We start from the raw sequence: 20596 nt of genomic DNA, 5'->3' as shown, positions 1-20596 counted from the left end.
CAGCACAACCTGCCTGTAGGTGCAGATCACTATGGCGAAATACATATATAAACAGAAAATGCAAATGTGATCGCACACTACATCCAGCACTCTGCCCTCCATGCTGGATGAGACATTGGTTTATATTTTGGCCAAAGCATAGTAAGCCACTCACCGCGTCAAGGTCGTCTCATGAGTGGTCCCTAACTCTTGTTCCTACCTGTTCATGGGCCATGACAGCCACATAAAATCCAGGGAATGCATGTATAGAACCTACCATTAGCCATCTGGCTCCAGGAGAAGTATATGGTGGGTTCAGCATGCATGTTGGTACTTGCATCCCTGGATCCGATGAAAGCTGTAATGGCACCGGACGGGGTTACAAGCAAAGTGTACTTGGCTTGCATGCTGACCTGCATTCCCTGGATTTTATGTGGCTGTCATGGCCCATGAACAGGTAGGAACAAGAGTTAGGGACCACTCATGAGACGACCTTGACGCGGTGAGTGGCTTACTATGCTTTGGCCAAAATATAAACCAATGTCTCATCCAGCATGGAGGGCAGAGTGCTGGATGTAGTGTGCGATCACATTTGCATTTTCCGTTTATATATGTATTTCGCCATAGTGATCTGCACCTACAGGCAGGTTGTGCTGACCCAACCCCTTATTTTTTTCTTTGTAGTATATATTGGAGGCGTGGCGATCTCCTTGGAGTCATTGCACACCTGACCAGTTAATCTGTCCTTGAGGCTGGTTTTAAAGTCAGTATAAAACTGAGTCTGCTTGTATAGAACTTACCATTAGCCATCTGGCTCCAGGAGAAGTATATGGTGGGTTCAGCATGCATGTTGGTACTTGCATCCCTGGATCCGATGAAAGCTGTAATGGCACCGGACGGGGTTACAAGCAAAGTGTACTTGGCTTGCATGCTGACCTGCATTCCCTGGATTTTATGTGGCTGTCATGGCCCATGAACAGGTAGGAACAAGAGTTAGGGACCACTCATGAGACGACCTTGACGCGGTGAGTGGCTTACTATGCTTTGTCATAGTATTCTGCCTGCTGAGCTATGCAAGAGGCAGAGCTCAGCAAATAAAGTGGCAGAATCTTATTCACATTAATAGATCTTTATTAGGGTGACTAGGACAAGGAATCAAAAGATCTAGACCCCTAATGGGGAGTTAAAAATAAAAAAAATATAAAAACTTTAAATCACCTCCCTTTCACAATTTTACATATAAAAATAAACAAAAAAATATTAAAATCTAAAAATAAATTTCATGTGCAGTGTACGCCATAAGGGGAAAAAATTAAAAACACACGAATCGCCATTTTTAGGCTACTTCCACACTTGCGTTCGGGGTTCCGCTTGCGAGTTCCGTTTGAAGGCTCTCACAAGCGGCCCCGAACGGATCCGTACAGCCCCAATGCATTCTGAGTAGATGCGGATCCGCTCAGAATGCATCAGTATGGCACAGTTTGGCCTCCGTTCCACTCAGCAGGCGGCCACCTGAACGCAGCTTGCAGCGTTCGGGTGTCCGCCCGGTCGTGCGGAGCCAAACGGATCCGTCCTGACTTACAATTCAAGTCAATGGGGACGGATCCGTTTGACGTTGACACAATATGGTGCAATTGCAAACGGATCCGTCCCCCATTGACTTTCAATGTAAAGTCAGGAGTCCCTATTAATATACCATCGGATCAGTGTTTTCTCCAATCCAATGGTATATTTTAACTTGAAACGTCCCCATCACCATGGGAACGCCTCTATGTTCGAATATACCATCGGATTTGAGTTAGATTGTGAAACTCAGATCCGACAGTATATTCTAACACAGAGGCGTTCCCATAGTGATGGGGACGCTTCAAGTTAGAATATACTGAGAACTGTGTAATAACTGCCCCCTGCTGCCTGGCAGCACCTGATCTCTTACAGGGGGCTGTGATCCGCACAATTAACCCCTCAGGTGCCGCACCTAAGGGGTTAATTGTGCGTATCATAGCCCCCTGTAAGAGATCAGGTGCTGCCAGGCAGCAAGGGCCAAACCCCCCTCCCTCCCCAGTTTTAAATTCATTTGTGGCCAGTGCGGCCCCCCCCCCTCCCTCCCCAGTATTATATTCATTGGTGGCCAGTGCGGCCCCCCTCCCTCCCTAGTATTATATTCATTGGTGGCCAGTGTGGCCCCCCTCCCTCCCCAGTATTATATTCATTGGTGGCCAGTGCGGCCTCCCCTTACTCCCCCCCCTAATTAAAATCACCCCCCCCCCCCCATCATTGGTGGCACCTGCGATGTCTGTGACCGGCCGGGCGCTCCTCCTACTGGCAAGTGAAAGGTCTGTGCGACGCATTGCTTATAGCACAGACCTTTCACTTACCAGTAGGAGGAGTGCCTGGCCGGTCACAGACATCGCAGGTAAGTATAATGCTTCTAAAATTGCTAAGTAACCATGGCAGCCAGGACTGCAGTAGCGTCTTGGCTGCCATGGTAACCGATCGGAGCCCCAGCGATTAAACTGGGCCTCCGATCGGAACTCTCCGCTGCCACCAATGATGGGGGGGGGTGATTTTAATTAGGGGGGGGGGGGGAGAGAGGGGAGGCCGCACTGGCCACCAATGAATATAATACTGGGGAGGGAGGGAGGGCCGCACTGGCCACCAATGAATATAATACTGGGGAGGGAGGGAGGGGGGGCCGCACTGGCCACCAATGAATATAATACTGGGGAGGGAGGGGGGGGGGCGCACTGGCCACAAATGAATTTAAAACTGGGGAGGGAGGGGGGTCTGGCCCCTGCTGCCTGGCAGCACTTGATCTTTTACAGGGGGCTATGATACGCACAATTAACCCCCTGAGGGATTATTGTGCGGATCACCGCCCCCTGTAAGAGATCGGGTGCTGCCAGGCAGCAGGGGGCAGTTATGTACACAGTTCTTTTAGTATATTCTAACTTGAAGTGTCCCCATCACCATGGGAACGCCTCTGTGTTAGAATATACTGTCGGATCTGAGTTTTCACAAAGTGAAAACTCAGATCTGAAAGAAAAAAAAACAGTAATGCAGACGGATCCGTTCTGAACGGATGCAAGCATTTGCATTATAGGAGCGGATCCGTCTGTGCAGACACCACAGATCCGCTCCGAACGCAAGTGTGAAACTAGCCTTAGTCAACTTACACCCCCCTCCCCCCCAAAAAAAAAAAAAAAAGAAAAAAAAAAGTGTAATGTGGGGAGGAAAAAACAAAAATACAAAAACGAAAATGGGCTTGGTCTTAAAGGGGTTAAAATACGATATGCTGTGCATGTGCTATATCCAAAGAATTTTGCAAAGTAAGTTTTTAGGCATATAAAATATATGGCTAATAACTGTTAAAAGAGGGTGTCTAGTGTCTTTCAACAATTGCTCACATTTGCTTGTGGAGGATAGGTCTACAAGCTCAGGAATCGGAGAATGTGGGAGGTCTGATGCCACTGACCACTCTTTGATTATGTAAATTAGGTTGACAGGTTTGCAGACAGGACCCGGAGGAAACTGGAAGATGCAGAATGGAAGTGGAGACACAAGAATTATCAGAGAGGGTAATGGGAGTCCAGATTTGGAGACAGTGGCGATACAGGTACTGTAATTGAAGTATGTTAGTAGATGAGAGATTGAGGACATTATATCAGCAATGCTTGAAAGACAACGCTCAACCCATTTTAATGCAAACGTCTTTAGGTGCTTGCAGAAGGAGTGCAAAAATATAAGGTAATCCTATGCATTATGGACTGTGTTTAGGCGAGTGTCTTATAGGTAACTTGTCACTTGGTTTGGGGCCACCAAACCGCCAACATGCCATTAAGCAGCTGGAGATTAGGGTCCCAAACCTGCCCATAGCAAACCTACAATATCTGCCCCGGCAAAAGTGAGTCAATGAAATTCATGCTTACCAGAAGACGAGTCCTGACCCATCTCCAGTGCCATCAGGCAGATGCACAAAGCACTGTTGTAGACTGGGACAGGCATACTCAACCTGCAGCCCTCCAGCTGTTGTAAATCTACAACTCCCACAATGCCCTACTGTAGGCTGATAGCTGTAGGCTGTTCGGGTATTCTGGGAGTTGTAGTTTTGCAACAGCTGGAGGGCCGCAGGTTGAACATGCCTGGCCTAGGACATTACACCTGGCTTTACTGCACAAGTGCTCCATGTGCACTGCAAGGTGCAACATCCTAGGCTTGATTAGCATAGGGTGTCCGATGTCACTGCAGCAGAGTCCTGGAAGTCTGAATTTCATTTACTCTCTTTTGCAGGGGCAGATGGGTTTGCTATGGGCCGGTTTGGGACCTTAAATGGGTTGTCTGAGTTATGAAAAAAAATAATATAGCACTGTAAATCTGAGGGGCAGCAATATATAACTAAGCTAAGCAAGTTTTAGGCAAAAAAAAATATTTATATATATATTTTCTCATTTCCCTGGTTCTCTTCTGGCCCTTTGTTTACCTGCAATAACAACAATCTGTGAGGTTTTCCTCAATAATATTTGTGCCCTTCCCCCTGCTCTGATAAGGGAGTGAATACAAGTGCTGCCCTGAGTGACATGTCTGCCTGCTGGGAGACTCGGCAGCATGTTATATGTGTAGGACTACAAGTCCCAGCCGTACAATGACACTGCTGATACACACAGGATCTTCTCCCTACCTGTTCTTGTGCAATGATCTGCAGAACTCCTCTAGTCTGTCAGCTCCTGTGCCCAGCATTAGTCTCCTCACTGCCTGCAGTTACTCAGTAAAGCCTGCAGCCCTGAGTCTGTGCTACTGAAGGGGTTAAAGTTTTTTCTGAAGAATCTAGGGAGAGAGCAGACAGCAACAGGTGGGACAGTGCAGGGGGCGTGGCCAGCATGCTCCTCAGGCTTGTGCACCAATCATCATAAGAGCACTTATGGGAAAAGCTTCAAATTAATGAAGTTAGCAAAGATGGTTGTTTAATAAAGTGTAGTTTTGACCACATAAAAATTGGCCAAAGCCATTTTTGCCATGAAATTCTCCTTCTGACAAGCCATCTATTACTCTGGCAAATGGTAGGCATCGCTCATCACATTTCCACTATCCCAGAGGACAAGGAGTGTGTACTTTACATAACTTTAAGAGGTTTCTGACCATTAAAGCTGAACCCGGACATATCCCCATCTTCACCCCTCAGGCCCCCCTGATATGAGCATCAGGAGCATTCCTGAAAATGGAGGTGTCTGGGCCCTGATTTCAAGCTGAGAAGTGGCTGTCAAAGCAGATCGCTACATTAAAATCTATGGCAGATAAAGGTAAAGTAGAGCACACTCATCTGTTTCAGTATTCTCCACAGACTCAAATAGAAATTGACAACTGACGACACATGCATACCCAGGGCTCTGTACAGATTTAAATCTGCCTTGTTTGTGGAACTGGTGAAGGTCCTAGTGGTCAGAAAAGACAGTGGTGAGCAGACAGAGACCGAGGAATCCCTAGTTGCTGCATGAGCAATAGGTTACCAGGACAAGATTTGTATGATTGAATGTAAACAATGGATGTTTCCATTCACTGACAACAAGCTACAATATTGAGGATCTGCACAATGCACAGAGTCTACAGTACTGCATGATGATTGGTTAGTGGTTCCTTATGCAATCAGTGGTCTGTTCAGTTATTTGATCATCCAGGCTATATCTTTGATTTGGCGATGCAGAATGTGCTAGCCATATAACCCCTCCAGGCTGCAGAGTATCCAGTCTCTGCCAAATAGAATATAATAAACCAGAAAAAAGTGTATTGGCACTCAGGCGGCACACTTGCATCTGTTAATCATTATTTTATTAAAAATATTAATGTCTGAGATAGTTCAAATAATACATAAAAGACAAATCACAAAACGTAAAATCATGCAAAACCTATAACATTAACCGCAGGTATATACCCCCCCCCAGACGCGTTTCAGAGTACCCTTAGACTTCTTCATCAGAGCCACTGAGGGACCATATATAAGTGACTAAGGATACCATTCAATACCGCACGGTGAGATCTAGTGTGCGAGCGCTAAGCTAAGCCAGAATTAAGAATCCATGTCTCCCTTTGCTTAGAGAATTTAGTGAGCATCCCACTTTGAGTACACCCCCCTTTCTAACCGTACCATCTGATTATTACCCTTGTCAGCTCCTGCTTACTCTGGCTGACAGGCTGGATCCAATACTTTCAAATCAGTTTCCTAGTTGAATACAGATTTTTTTGTTGCTATTGCCAGCCTTTGACCCTCCGCAACTGGTAGGTTTTGGACATATCCTAACAGACCCACTGTGGGAGTCCTAGGGATCACGATGTTATACATGGTATCCAACATGTCAAACACAGAGGTCCAGATAGCTCCAGCAGCCCACATGGCCGCCACTGCATCTCCCCGTTGCGCGGGTGATTCTAGGGAGGCTAATCTCCATCGCGGCCTGCTATTGGCTGCTCCCCCCCGTCGCCGGTTGTTTTGATCTGCACAACTGGGAGATGCAGCGGGCGTGGGGTGAGCAGAACCTACGTAGGTGCCGGAGAGCGGGTTAAGTACCATTTATATGAGGAGCACGTTTTACACTTTGGATAGCCCCTTTAATAATCGTATTTTTAATAAAATAATGATTAACAGATGTAAGTGGGTCACGTGAGTGCCAATACACTTTTTCTGAGATAACATGTAAATATATATATATATATATTTACATGTTAAGTGGGGGAGCTGTCAAAACTTCGACAAGAAAACGGAGGGGAAAATGTGACCTGGTGCTATAATATTAGAATAAACAATATTATATATTGTACCTGTTCAGTGTGTTTAGCTTTAAACATAACGGACTGCATTTTATCATCCTTGAACATTTATGGGGTTAAAAGTTCTTTGCAATGTAAATGTAAATTGTGTTTGTCAGTAGAGATAAGTGATGTTTTCATAGTTTGAAATTCGTTCACGCTTTGTTTGGTGGTAAAAGCAGAATTGCGTTATGGATTCCGTTACCACGGACCATGACTCAATTCTATGACGGAATGCCTTTAGAGGCATTCCGTTATTCATGCTGTCATAATAGAAGTCTATGGGCTGCAAAACGGATCTGTCCCGCTTCCGTTATGCATGGGAGTCCTCTCCTGCATAACGGAAACGGGACGGAACCGTTATGCAGGCCATAGACTTCTATTATGATGGAATGCCTCTAAAGCCATTCCGTTATAGAATTGCGTCATTGTCCGTGGTAACAGAATCCATAACGCAATTCTGCTTTTACCACCAAACAAAACGTGAACGAATTTTATAACATGAAATTCGCTAATCTCTATTTGTCAGTAAAAAAACAAAACAAAAAAACACAAACCCCCCCCCCCCCCTCCAAAAAAAAAAAACGCAAGCTCTTAATTCAAGTAGTACAGAGGGAAAGCTGAACAATCTACAAGGGTCTGTAGTTAATAAATCACAGGGGATTCCACAGGCCGCGATATCATTTTATACCGCCATCTTGTGCGTACAAAAAAGACAAATTATTATACAAATTATAACATAGTCAAGCACCTAGGCAGCAAGCAAAGCCACTTGTGTCATCAAGCTGAGTGCTTCGGAGGTAACCGACTGTTTCATTTCATTAAGTTCATCCGCTATCAACTAATTTTAAGCTGAGCAGGAGGCAGAATTTCTGCAGCCTCTGGGACAATATGTGGCTCCTGCAGTGTCATAATTCATTACTGTCAGGGAAAAGCACTTTCATCCTGCAGGTCCTAATGAAGGTGCCTGTTACAATCCACACAGGTTGCAGAGTCTCTGGCCTGAGTAGACTGTACTGCTGCTTCTCTACTCCAGCTACAAGTTCACCGATTCCCCAAGACAATGGCCTTGAGCGGATACAGACCTCTACAGTCTTCAGTCTGCCACCTTGAATGTCTCGAAACGCACAGCAAATGCATTACTATCGTTTTGGACAGATATGCTCATGTATTTCCAAACAACAGGGCGAGTTAATGATACCCTTTTATTCCAGAAACAAAAGGGAAAATAAAATATCTGAATACCCCAGCAAGTAATGGGTGAGGGAGTCGATCTTATAGGCTATGTCCGGAACATGGCCACCATCTTGAAAGCCGCCAGATTGGATCAAGGCATATTTTTCCAATGGGAAGGGGGTCATGTAGCATTTCAAAGAAGAACAGAATCTTCTCAGAAATAGATTGCTGCTTTACCTGCTCCATTCACTTGAACAAGGGAGACGACATGTAGTGTAAAGAAGAGGAAAAGCTTATAAGTGAGGGTGCCAGGTGTCTGACCCCACAAAAATCAGATGTTGATGACCTATTCTGAATATAGGACATCAATAAATACTGCCTGCACTACCCCTTTAAGCAGCATTTTTATGAAGCTCCTACACTACTTTTTCGGTCATCTCCCACACCGTGCTTTGCTTCAGACATGTTTTGGTTACAATGCAACAAGTAACATAATTTTCAATAAAATTTTATGGGAAAACAGCATTTTAATCAGTTAATATATATAACATTTCATATGCCAGTGTCCATAACCTATACAGATACGTTAAGTACTCTTAGAATACCCAAGTTTTTTGGGGCTGTCAAAATGACGTAAACAAACATCAATGCCTCAACGTGCTTCGTCTCCATTTGGACAGATGTGATTTATATACTCATTGATATAAAAATAAAATAAAAATAATGCACTCAAATGTCGAATTGCTGCAAAACTTGTCATGATGTTTCAGGCAGATATGTAAATGACAGCAGCATAAAAGTGCTTCCTTTGCTACCCTATATATATATAAAAAAAAAAAAAAGCTCTCAGATACTACTTTTGGGTAGTGTACCTCTTGATGAGAGATCATTGACTGTTAGACAGGCCTCTATGACGTACGTAAGGACACTTTGCCCAGTTGACAGACGTCAAGAAGCGGACATCATTGGAAAGAGAGAATCAGGAAGGTTGTCTTGACGAACTGCCCGCCATCTAGGCCGTTCTGACCTAGCCGTTGGGAGCAGTGGTTACGCGAGGGCATGCACAGGCAAATGGGTTCTGGACGGCCCAGACAGACCACCAGTGAAAAAGATGGTTTGATCTGCCAAAAGCACAAGCAGCTCCCACAGCTTTGTTCACCATCCAGACACAAGTGGCAACTTCATTTCACACCCCTGTCTCAGCCCAGGACTATATTTCCTGGGGCTTAGCAGAAGGAATTTGATTTCAATGCATCCATTACATGTCCTGCCATGGACAGTCAGCCACTACTGCCTTTATTTGCATTGGTGTCATAAATGAGAAATCTGGACTGCTATGGACTGGAACAGTATTGTCATCAGCAATGAATCCAGGTTCTGTTTGGGACCAAACAACGGTCTATATCAAGTATGGAGCAACACACTGTCCCAACTGCTGATGTGATGATCTGGGGAGCCATCGCATACTACAGTCGGTCACCCCTAGTAGTGATATGAGGGAGAACAACAGCTCCGCGATATGCGCAGGACATTCTGCTGCCACATGTGTTGCCTCTCATGGCAGGGCTTCCTTGCCCTGCCCAGTATTACCAATCGAGCATTTATGGGACCAGCTGGGATGCCAGCTTCGGCAACCTACTAGTGTACAGGATCTAAAGGCCCAGCTGTAATATCCGTGGGCAAATTAGCAGCAGGATACCATACCGTATCTCATCCTGTATCCGGGCTAAAGGCGGTCCAACAGGGTGCTAGAGTCTCCTTTCAATTGTACAGTTTTCCTCAATAATCTTATCCTTTTGCTCTAATATTGCAATCACTTGCATATATCATCATTACATTTACACATAGAAAGTTTCATTCGATTCTGACGTCTGAACTATTTTTTTCTCAATAACTGTACATTACAAAATGTATGGTTCATGGAGTAGTTCCCCTCCCAGGTCTATGTTTGCTGGACTAACACAAATGCATTAGCACTTAGCATGCAGTCAATGCACTACAAGAGAAGAAGTTTACACCAGATAGTCTACTTTCACACTCGCGTTTTGTGCGGATCCGTCATGGACCGATCCGTTCAGATAATACAACCATCTGCATCCGTTCAGAACGGATCCGTTTGTATTATCTTTAACATTGCCAAGACGGATCCGTCTTGAACACCATTGAAAGTCAATGGAGGACGGATCAGTTTTCTATTGTGCCAGTGAAAATGGATCCGTCCTCATTGACTTTCAAGCAGGCAGCGTTTTGGTGTCCGTCTCCAAAGCGGAATGGAGACTGAACTGATGCAAACTGATGCATTCTGAGCTGATCCTTTTTCATTCATAATGCATTAGAATGCAAACAGATCCGTTTTGGACCGCTTGTTAGAGCCCTGAACGGATCTCGCAAAAGCCAAAACGCAAGTGTGAAAGTAGCCTTAGGCCCGTTCACACTTCAGTTATTTGGTCAGTTATTTCCATCAGTTACTGTGAGCCAAAACAGAGTGCGGGTCAAACACACAGAACAGGTACAGGTCTTTCCATTATACCTTATCTCTGAAGGCTTCACTACAGATTTTGGCTCACAATAACTGATGGAAGTAACTGACCAAATAACTACTCAGCCTATTGTTTAAGATAATATACATATAATTAGCCGTACACATTCAATAGCTGTTGGCCGAACAATTGTTTCACCGACAGCTATCTCTCCCGAGTCCCTCATACACATACACGTTCGGTTCATCCAAGCGTGTATGTGTATTCAATGGAGAAAAAGGAGAAATCTTGCGCAGGTGCAGTACCGCCGACTGAAATAGCTCCTGAGGGCAACAGCTTCAAAAGTGTCACTGGGCATGCGCCGTGCCCAGTGACACTTTTGAAGCTGTTGCCCTCAGGCAGTCGGCGGTACTGCGCCTGCGAGAGATTTCCGGCGGCCGAAAGAAAGAAGCCAGGGTTGTAGCTTGAATGTATTAGTTGACGTAGCGGAGGGGGCGGTGTCGTTCACCTCGGCTGTGGGACGATATTTCATAATGAGTAGGCGTGCTTGGGCTCGACATGAAGGCTGATGAGCAGATGATTGTCAGAAAGGAATGCTCCACCAGGTCATGTGAAGGGGCCTTTAGTGAGGAGGATTGCTACATCGATGTATATGTTTCAGAGGACAAAAACAAGTAAAATGAATAAATGAACATGGAGAGCTACTTACATTGCTCTGGTGGTTGGCCACTGGCTTGTAATTTGTTGTCACGGCTTTTTCAATTTGCTGAGATTGTCTCTTTGGTTTAGAAGATTCTTCAATCTGTCGCCTGAAACACAATGCAGAAATCTGTGAGTTTACACCAGTCACTGACTATAGCTGTAAAACAACTGTCACCTGCAAATCATCCAAACCTATTAAAATGAAAAGCCGCCAAATACAAAATGTCCTTTTCTTATTTTTTTCTATTTCACTGAATTGTTTTTGAATCAATATATTTCCCCTAAAAATTTGCATGTCAATATCAAACTGAATTTTAACAGAATCATAATAAAAAGTTCAAGTCAGGATATTTCTTGAATTCTAAACAGCTTTTCATTCTCTACCTCTGCAACCGCCAAGAAAGCAATTACTGAAATCTGATAAACATTCTTTTAAGGTGAATTCTTATTAAAGTGCTAAGAATTCAGCTTCAAGCTAGCCTGCTGCAAAATCGCTATAAGGGGACATTCGCATGGTCGTTTTTGATGCGACCAACTGTGCTGAAGGTTTGCCGGCGGCCAAGTGGTTTCTTGCATGGTTCCAGTCTCCAATTCATTTCAATGCAAGGCAGCGCTGAAGATTGTTGAGCAGTGGTGCTGAGAGAGGGCATGTCCATTCTCAACACGGCCACTCTGCGATCTTCACCGCTGCCTCTCACTGAAACGAATAGGAGGCAAGAAACCACACGGCAGCCAGCAGCAAAATTTCTGCACAGGTGTCTGCCGTACCAAAAAAATTAAAAATAGCTGTGTGAACAGCCCCTTCAACTAATCACAATGCCTGTTAGCGGTGCCTTCCTGTATTGCACACACATCTTTTGCTCCCAAAGTGATCCTGTAATCCTCAGGATAGGTCAGCAATATCAGATCGACAGGGGTCCGGCACCCACACCGATCAGCTGTTCCTGCTTGCTGCTGTATGTCTATGGGACAGCAGCAGCAGACAGGAAGAAAGAAGGTAGACAGCACTTGGGCACTGCTGTCTCCTCATACAGCTGATCGGCAGGGGTGTCGGACCCCCGCTGATGTGATGTTAATGACCTATCCTGAGGATAGGCCATTAATAGAAAAGGCCCGGACAACCTCTTTAACCGCTATGTAAATTCAGAGCACCAGAAACGGGAGCAAGCTGCTCGGTACACCACAGTTTCACCACCTTTCCTTCCCAGCTCCTCCCTCTGAGAACCTGAGTAACAGGGCCAGGCTTCCCCCAACATCATCTTGTCAGACCCCGAAATCCCACACCAGCGTCATTGCTTCAAACCTCAATGCATGTACAGTACATCACTCTGTCCTGACCTCAATGGACAGTACTGGGAATTTGTCAAGGTTTGAAGTGATCGCGAACCAACTGGCTTGGGCCCACCCTCAGTGCACTGGATAATAACCAATTTACTTATTTATTAAAATAAGAATTTCTCTGGATGGCAGGATCACTTTGGCGTACAAAACAGGGAGTCACCACTACCAGACACCGTGTTTACCGTAATTTAACAGCGCCCTTTAAATGAGTGCTTATGAGGAATGGTGGGACAAGGCAGCTCCTCTGATGAATTTTACAGTGAAGGAGACAGGGCCACCTATTTTATATGCGAAAAGGCGCTGGAAGATTAAAGGGAGTCTGTCACCTCCATATGGCCATATACAGTGCTTACATGGCTCTGTAGCACACCTATACAGGATTGTAACGGTACCTTTGTCTTTGTCTTTAGACTTGCACAAGCAGGAAAAACTACGTTGAATTCATATGCAAATGAGCACTCACAAGTGCCCAGGGGCGGCGTTCAGTGTGTAGGTGCCCAGGCTGCTCTGCCTTCTTTTCACTTTACTCCTCCCCAGCCTCTGCCTTTGCCCTCCAAGTCTCTTGCCTCATCGATAGGTCCGGACTTGGAGGGCGGGCAAAGGCAGAGGCTGGGGAGGAGTAAAGTGAAAAGAAGGCAGAGCAGCCTGGGCACCTACACACTGAACGCCGCCCCTGGGCACTTGTGAGTGCTCATTTGCATATGAATTAAACTTTGTCTTTAGACTTGCACAAGCAGGAAAAACTAAGACAAAGGTACCGTTACAATCCTGTATAGGTGTGCTACAGAGCCATGTAAGCACTGTATATGGCCATATGGAGGTGACAGACTCCCTTTAAACATTTTTTATAAAAAAAGGACACATAGGTACAATGGCTTTTAGCCCCAATTAATTACAATGCAATAATAAGAAAAACAAAAATGCCCCAAAAAGGTTTCCACTTTTTAGTAATCCACTTTGTCCACAGAATTGGAAATCTGTATTTTTAATGTACACGTTTCACGAGTTTCCCTAGTGCCATATGGCCTTTCACATGGCTTAGAAAACAGAATACTCTGGTCCTATGGATTTTCACATAGAACATCAATTCCTAAAAGCTATAATAAAGTAAATAGCATATCTACTTCTGCTTGGTGTCGTTTTAAGGAACTAGGCGAGTACATACGCAGGCAGCTTCTTTATACACGGTTCTATGTTGCTCTTTGTTCTGCGTCGCTGTATTTCCAAAAACTATTTTACCGCCGATTCTGCCTTTTCATTTCCTTCTAAAATCCCGAAGAACATTTTTCTTTAATTAGATCTGTAACTGGTGGCCAGGAAAACCTCTCATGGCTTCCAGCAGGCCTTGGAACCATTTATGTTAGGACAGAATTCTTATAATGGAATTTATACCACCAGCGGGCAGATAAACAGATTTATGGCAAACGGCTGGTAACAGCTGGATATCACAGCCATCATTAATTCCTACTTCATCAAAAAGTGGGCAGCCTCAGAGGTACTCCTAATAGCAGTGGGTTCCGATTGGAGCTCAGCTGGACACGATCCAAATTATCAAAATAGACATTAGAGAAAATGACACAAAAATCCCAAAGAAAAGTAACGGCACATAGAAATGAGCAGAAAATGGAGCATTGATTAGGAACGGGCCTGCACAATGTCAGAAATAAGTAAAAGGCCTGTACTGGCACATGGCTCACTGAACCTAGACATGAATAAAATATAATAAAAGTGACATAATAGAGGAAAATTAACTTGAATTTGGAATAATAGAATAATAAAAACTTGAATTTCAGATTAAGCATTTTAGGCAGCTTGTGCTTTCACATAATTATATTCATCCTACACGAGATTATGGAGGTTTTGTTAAAGCCGACGTATTAGGAATGTATAAAATCATTAAACTGCCAAGGCCATGGGGGCTAGTCAAAATGTAAATTATGTGTACGGTGTATCAGAAGGTTTAAAACGGGCTAGCTTCAAAATCTGTAAAGGTCACGGCCATTAACCCTGGCCAGGATGGTGGAATGACATGAAATCACTTCCTGCCTGGAAAAAAGAAGGAAGGGTTAAAGAGTTAAGCAGTGGGGCACACCATTTAACATTAGGGCAGCATTAATAACTCGCTACCAGGAGAAAGATGATGAGATACTTGATTCCATGGGAACACAAGGCTTCCCATCTTCTCATAGACTGATGAGACTAAAAATGAAATTAGATTGATGTATGAAATCTGACCGCAGAGGAGAAGTGCACAAAAAATGAAAAACAACTTAAATATATAAACTTCACTCTAGATAAAGGATCTGGAGACAACACAATCTGTTACATCTAGAAATATATATGAAATATATATAATTTTATTGGGATACTTTCACTCTCACAATTGTGGCTTCCCACTGATCCACTCTTTACATAGTTACTCCAGCCATTGACCAGTCAATAAGTGAAAAGTGGGCTGTGTGGGACAGAGAAAACTGGGGGAAAACTTTCACAAAAGGATAAGCATAGAAGAGGTTTCATTCCCATTTCTGGCACAAAACCTAATGGCTCTCACAAGCACCATCCTCAAAGTCAAATAAATGAAGTCTAAACATACACAAGACGTCAGCCAACTCCACCATATACAGTACATGCCTCCATAAACGTGACTGCTGGTCAATCCTGCTGATTCAGACTTTTCTCATGTGCATGGCCCATTTTGGCTTCAATAAAATCTAAGATAAGAGTGATTCTGACAGGTAATGGGACCTCCTTATCCGTGATCTCAGATTTTGGTATAAGTAGTAAAATCCATCTTTTCTTCTGTACTAGGAAACCTGCCTTTCATCCAACTAAACTTCTGTAAGACACTTCATTTATCTAAGGTTGGCCATGCACCATCTAATGATGGTTTCTAAATACACCATCTAATCTGATGATCTTGCTTGAGTGCTCCCAACACATCAATAAATGTTCATTATGTTCTTATAATAAGCAGCTAGCCAAGGAATTCTAGAGAGTATAGAGGAACTCAAAGCACATCCATCTGTTGACAAGACTATATATGCCCATTAAACCATTAGTGATCGCCAATATGACTTTTTACAGCAGTCACTAACAGGCCTTAGGCTAGGTTGCCGTCTTTTTGTGCCAGCCTAGTCTAAGCACTGTAATGAACAGAAGGGCTCACACTCACATGGGAGCCAGGCTCCTGCTCTAATGACCAGCATCAGCAGAAGCGTTGATTTGAGCCATTTAACACCTTAAATGTCACAGTCAATAGCGGCTGCGTCATCAAAGTGGTTTGAAGGGGAAGGGGTGCTCCCTCTGTCTCCCATTGGCACCCTGCAATCTCATTCACAGTGAGATGTCTTTGCATGCATAATGAAGGCCCCAGGCCTGCCTGCAGTATCAGACTGCCTGTCAGTATAGTACCGACAGTATAATATACTGTACTGCATTAACAGTATTGTGTATTATAGAAACAATAGAAAATCGCCTGTTAAAGTCCTCATGCTGAAAGCAGAGTTTTAGTGTCTGCCTCCAGAGCGGAATGGAGGCGCAACGGAGCCAAACTGATGCATTCTGAACGGATCCTTATCTATTCAGAATGCATTGGGGCTGAACTGATCCGTTTTGGGCCGCTTGTGAGAGCCCTGAAACGGATCTCACAAGTGGACCCAGAAACGCCAGTGTGAAAGTAGCCCAAGACCAAGGCCTCATGCACACAACCGTTTTTTGGGTCCGCATCCGAGCCACAGTTTTTGCGGCTCAGGTGTGGACCCATTCACTTCAATGGGGCCGCAAAAGATGCGGACAACACTCAGTGTGCTGTCCGCATCCGTTGCACCGTTCCGTGGCCCCGCAAAAAAAATATAGCATGTCCTATTCTTGTCCGTTTTGTGGACAAGAATAGGCATGTCTACAATGGGCAGCCCGTTCCGTTCCACAAACTGCGGAAGGCACACGAGCGACCCGTTTTTTGCTGATCTTTGTGGACCGCAAAAAACGGCACGGTCGTGTGCATGAGGCCCAAGTGTAAGATGCAGCTTGCATAGTATATAGAGGGAAGTGATATGTGAATTTCTTAAAAGCACAGACCGCTAGGAAGGATCTAAGTCAATGTCTTTTAGTGAAAGATTCCTCTATTTGCAACCATTTCTGGGGCTAGATGGTCACCACCATTCCTTAAAATGATAGGCCCGGCTGGCAACATGATGTTTATGTAAACAGGCACTCCCAACCCCCCACTATTAACGATCCTTAGTGGAAAGGAACCCCAAATAAACCTCATCATAGCAGACTGAAGTTGAGCTATAACACGGTAAGGGACCTATAAAGGGAATACACTGAGATCTATACAATATTATTGAGTATTGATCCCTGCAATCCAGGGCGAACACAACACAGAGTACTGTTGGTAGTCCTGTTTCAAATGCATGTTTCAATTAAGAGCAACTAGAAAGCGGTATTAGGATAACTGGATAGCTGTAGTATGATCATGAGCCCACTGGAACTTATAAGAATGTTGGTTATGGCCTCTCACCTCCTCAGGGACATGTTTGGTCACATTTAATTTGTAATAGGAGACCGCATAGAAGCTCTCCAATAACTGATGTGCTGCCACAAAAGAATTGGTAGGGTTAGCAAAACAAAACATTGTCTGCATATAGGCCAACAGCATGTACCTGCAACTCCACCTTTAGGGCGTATTCAGACGGCGGTAGTGCTCCCGTGGCCATATTGAATGGGTCTGAAAATCCGGAGATGCGGTGCGGAATGGAAGCACTACGGAGTGCTTCCGTGGGATTCCGTTCCGTGCTTCCGTTGCGCAAAAACATAGAACTTGTTCTATCTTTTTGCGGAACAGATGGATTGCGGACCTATTCAAATTAATGGGTCCGCGATCCGCATGCGGCTGCCACGCGGTCGGTGCCCGTGCATTGTGGACCGCAATTTGCGGTCCACAGCACACAGTCGTGTGAACAAGCCCTTACTCCGATATCTGCAAACAAGCACAAAACAGCTCCACGAGAGTCTACAACCAAAGATCAGGGACAATGGCAGGTACCCCTGGCATGTCCCATTCATAATCTAAAGTGGTCTGAGAAAAAAAAAACAGAGGCCAACACCCTAGATATCAGGAGAATATAATCCCATAAATGCATTTAGATTAGAACATTGAAACCCAAAGTAACCTGATCCAGCAACCCTCAGTGTACCCTATCAAGGGCTTTTTCAGAGTCCAAAAAAGGAACAGCGTGGGGGTCCTAGAGAGTTCTGCAATTTGCACTAAATCTCCTCGTACCTTCCCTACACTAACGATTGGGCACAAAACCCCTTTGATCAGTTGCAATTAAATGCGGAGATGCAGTGTATATTCTGTAGACCAATAGCTTAGAGAGTAGCTTTAGACCCTTATCATTGCTAAATGTAGAACTTAAAGGGGTTGTTCCCACGAAAAATAATCTACAGTTTTCAAATCAGCACCTGGATCTGAATACTTTCGTAATTGTATGTAATTAAAAATTTTGTATAGTTACTGAGTTATTCAATAAAATTTATCCGCACAGTGCTTCTTAATTTCTCATTTCTTTGACCGACTCATTAAGAAGGCCGCACATGCTCAGTTTCAGCTTTCAACTGCCTCCTGAGATGTGATAGGAAGAGGTGAGACACGCCCCCTTATCTGCAATGGAAAAGACACTCCCATTGAGCTTTTAGCTTAATATAAATCTAGCAGAGCAATGAATGGGGAGATCTCTGGATCCATGTGAGGTACAGGGCTGGATCTAGCTTTGTTAGAAAGGGTTTGTCATGGACTATATGATGTTCATTTATTACATTATTCACGGGTTAACTCCTTTTAAGTCAGCAGGATTATTGGCCAGTTTCGCCGGTTTAGGCAAGGTAACCACTATTGCCGTCGTCATATCTTTGGGACCAGATGATAAAAAGTGATTATACAATCTGGTCATATATGGCAAAAATAGAGTGTTGAAAGTCCTAAAATACTTTGCTACATAACCATCCTATCCAGGCTCTTTCTGGGGTTTCAAGGTTCTACGTACTTTCCGAATTTCTAGCAGATCATGTTCTATTAGTCTAATCATGGTCTTGATAGCTAGGGACCACTGCCCATGGCACACTGCCCTCATTTAACCTCATACATTCCCAATTGTACATAGGGAATTGTAAAATATGTCAATGCATTTTATTATCATACAGTTAGGGTTTGGAATAATCAGTGTGAAATTGATGAAAAAAAAAAAAAAGCTCTCAAAACAATAGTTTGAAGTGAAAAAAATCCGTCACATCTAATCTTATACATGAAAGGTTTCATAGAAGGAAGCTCTGCTCCAGATTATTAATTACAATTTAAATCTATTTAAAGTGCCTTGAAAATGTGTTTTATCCAGGCAGATTTTCCTAAAAATGGATTACACAAATACAGTATAACTAATAGATACAAAAATTATCTTATTTGCATTTAGACAATTTTTATTTCCTAGTGATTTGCTACAATCAATGGAGCCCGAAATACATTCTTTACAGACATCACATATGGAAAAACAAAACCTAAAAAACTAAATAAAAACCAATAGTGGAAGTACACACAGTGGATGAAATCAAATACAATAAATTAACCCCCTAAAGGGGCTGAAGAGGATTCTCTCAGTTTTAAAGTCTATGTATACCGTTGGTGGACATTTTATTTGTATTATTATTGCATTGTACTAATTTTAAACCAAAAATCATTTTTTAAATATTTTTTTTTTATTAAAAATGATGAGTCGTTTTCCCTGCACACCTTTGGGAGTTCATCTACTAGCAGGATCTGTATTTTCTCTCTTTTCTGTCAGACAGGGAGCTGACAGGCTCTTTATCTGTGATCTCTGACCTTATAAACACTCATTAAAGCTCAATTGTTATTCTACTGGTAAGAATGTGGCTTAAATAAGTGTTTATGACCTTTTAGTAATTTACAGATAAAGGTTATGGCACAAAGTGAAGGTAGCATTCACACAGCTAAAAAAAAACGTTAACCCTTTGTGACAGAACAGCTCAATATTTTTAATGAAGACCAATTGAAAACAATTATTTAAAGCCCAAAATGAGTAAAATGCAATCAGAAGAAAAAAATTGTCCCCAAAGGTGTACATAGCCTTTAACTTGGCTCCCTAGCATGTTTGACCTAATACAATAATCTAGAGATGACTGAATTGACTCGTTCATCATGAAGAGTTCTTGAGCAGCGAGGGATTGACAGGGCTGGACATCTCGCCTGGCCCTGACAATCTTGCACCTACACCACTGCTCTGAGTAGTAGCACAAGTGTAGAGGCTCTGCTGCCGCTACCACCGTTGGTGGACATTTGGTGTAAAGTGTAGCAGCTGCTACACTTTCGGGTAGTGGCGCATGAACACTCGCTGCTCTGGTAGCTGCAACCCTCTACTCTTGTGCCGCCATTTTCGTAGAAGCAGAGCAGGCGTGAGAATGTCAGGGCCAGATGAGATATCTGGCCCTGTCAATCTGGTGGAAAGGGGAGTCTCTTGAGCAGCGGGGAAAATCCTTGCTGCTCAAGAACTGTTGTTAGTGTACAAAATAATTTGCTCATTTCTACAAGAAACGTATTCCTCTGGTCCCCGCAGCTCCGGTTCTGTGCCCTAGTTGTATTTGGCAATTTTCCAGTCCCAGACTGATTTATTTCCGGCTGGGCTGTGGACATGGTCCTATGTACCACGGCAGCCAATGACTGGCCTCACCGCTCCCCATGTGGCTAAGTAGGTTTATGAGGGCTTGTTTTTTGCAGGAGGAGTTATTAGTTTTCACTGGCATTTTGTAGCATATATGACAAGGATTTACTTTTATTCCTTTTTTTAGGAGTGGGAATGAACAAAAACCAGCAAGTCTGACACAGTGCTGCCTATCTGCCCTCAGAAAGAGCTGCATAATACTGGAGACAGATTCCCTTTAACAATTGGACCAGTAGGTATAATTGTACTTCGCTATGCAAAAATGCTGAAGCTATGAGTCACGCTAACAGCTTCTAAATCAAAGAATTCACACTTGCCAGCAGCATCATGTACATTTTAAGAAGCACAACAGAGGAATATTAGCCTACACACAAATACATTAAA

At 43.7% G+C, this 20596-nt stretch overlaps 1 protein-coding gene across 1 annotated transcript in view; it reads right to left on the bottom strand.

The window, feature by feature from the left end:
• Nucleotides 1-20596, bottom strand: part of GTF2F2 (general transcription factor IIF subunit 2) — a 233466-nt gene that overhangs the window by 65325 nt on the left and 147545 nt on the right. Inside the window, exon 7 of the mRNA XM_040425433.1 lies at nt 11143-11242. Within this exon, the coding sequence (XP_040281367.1) occupies nt 11143-11242 (100 nt within the window). The remainder of the gene's footprint in view (nt 1-11142; nt 11243-20596) is intronic.

Source organism: Bufo bufo, chromosome 3, assembly GCF_905171765.1.
Source record: "Bufo bufo chromosome 3, aBufBuf1.1, whole genome shotgun sequence".
In the NCBI taxonomy this organism is placed as follows: Eukaryota; Metazoa; Chordata; class Amphibia; order Anura; family Bufonidae; genus Bufo; species Bufo bufo.
The sequence above is the reverse complement of the archived record's forward strand: the minus strand, read 5'-3'. Positions and strand labels throughout refer to the sequence as shown.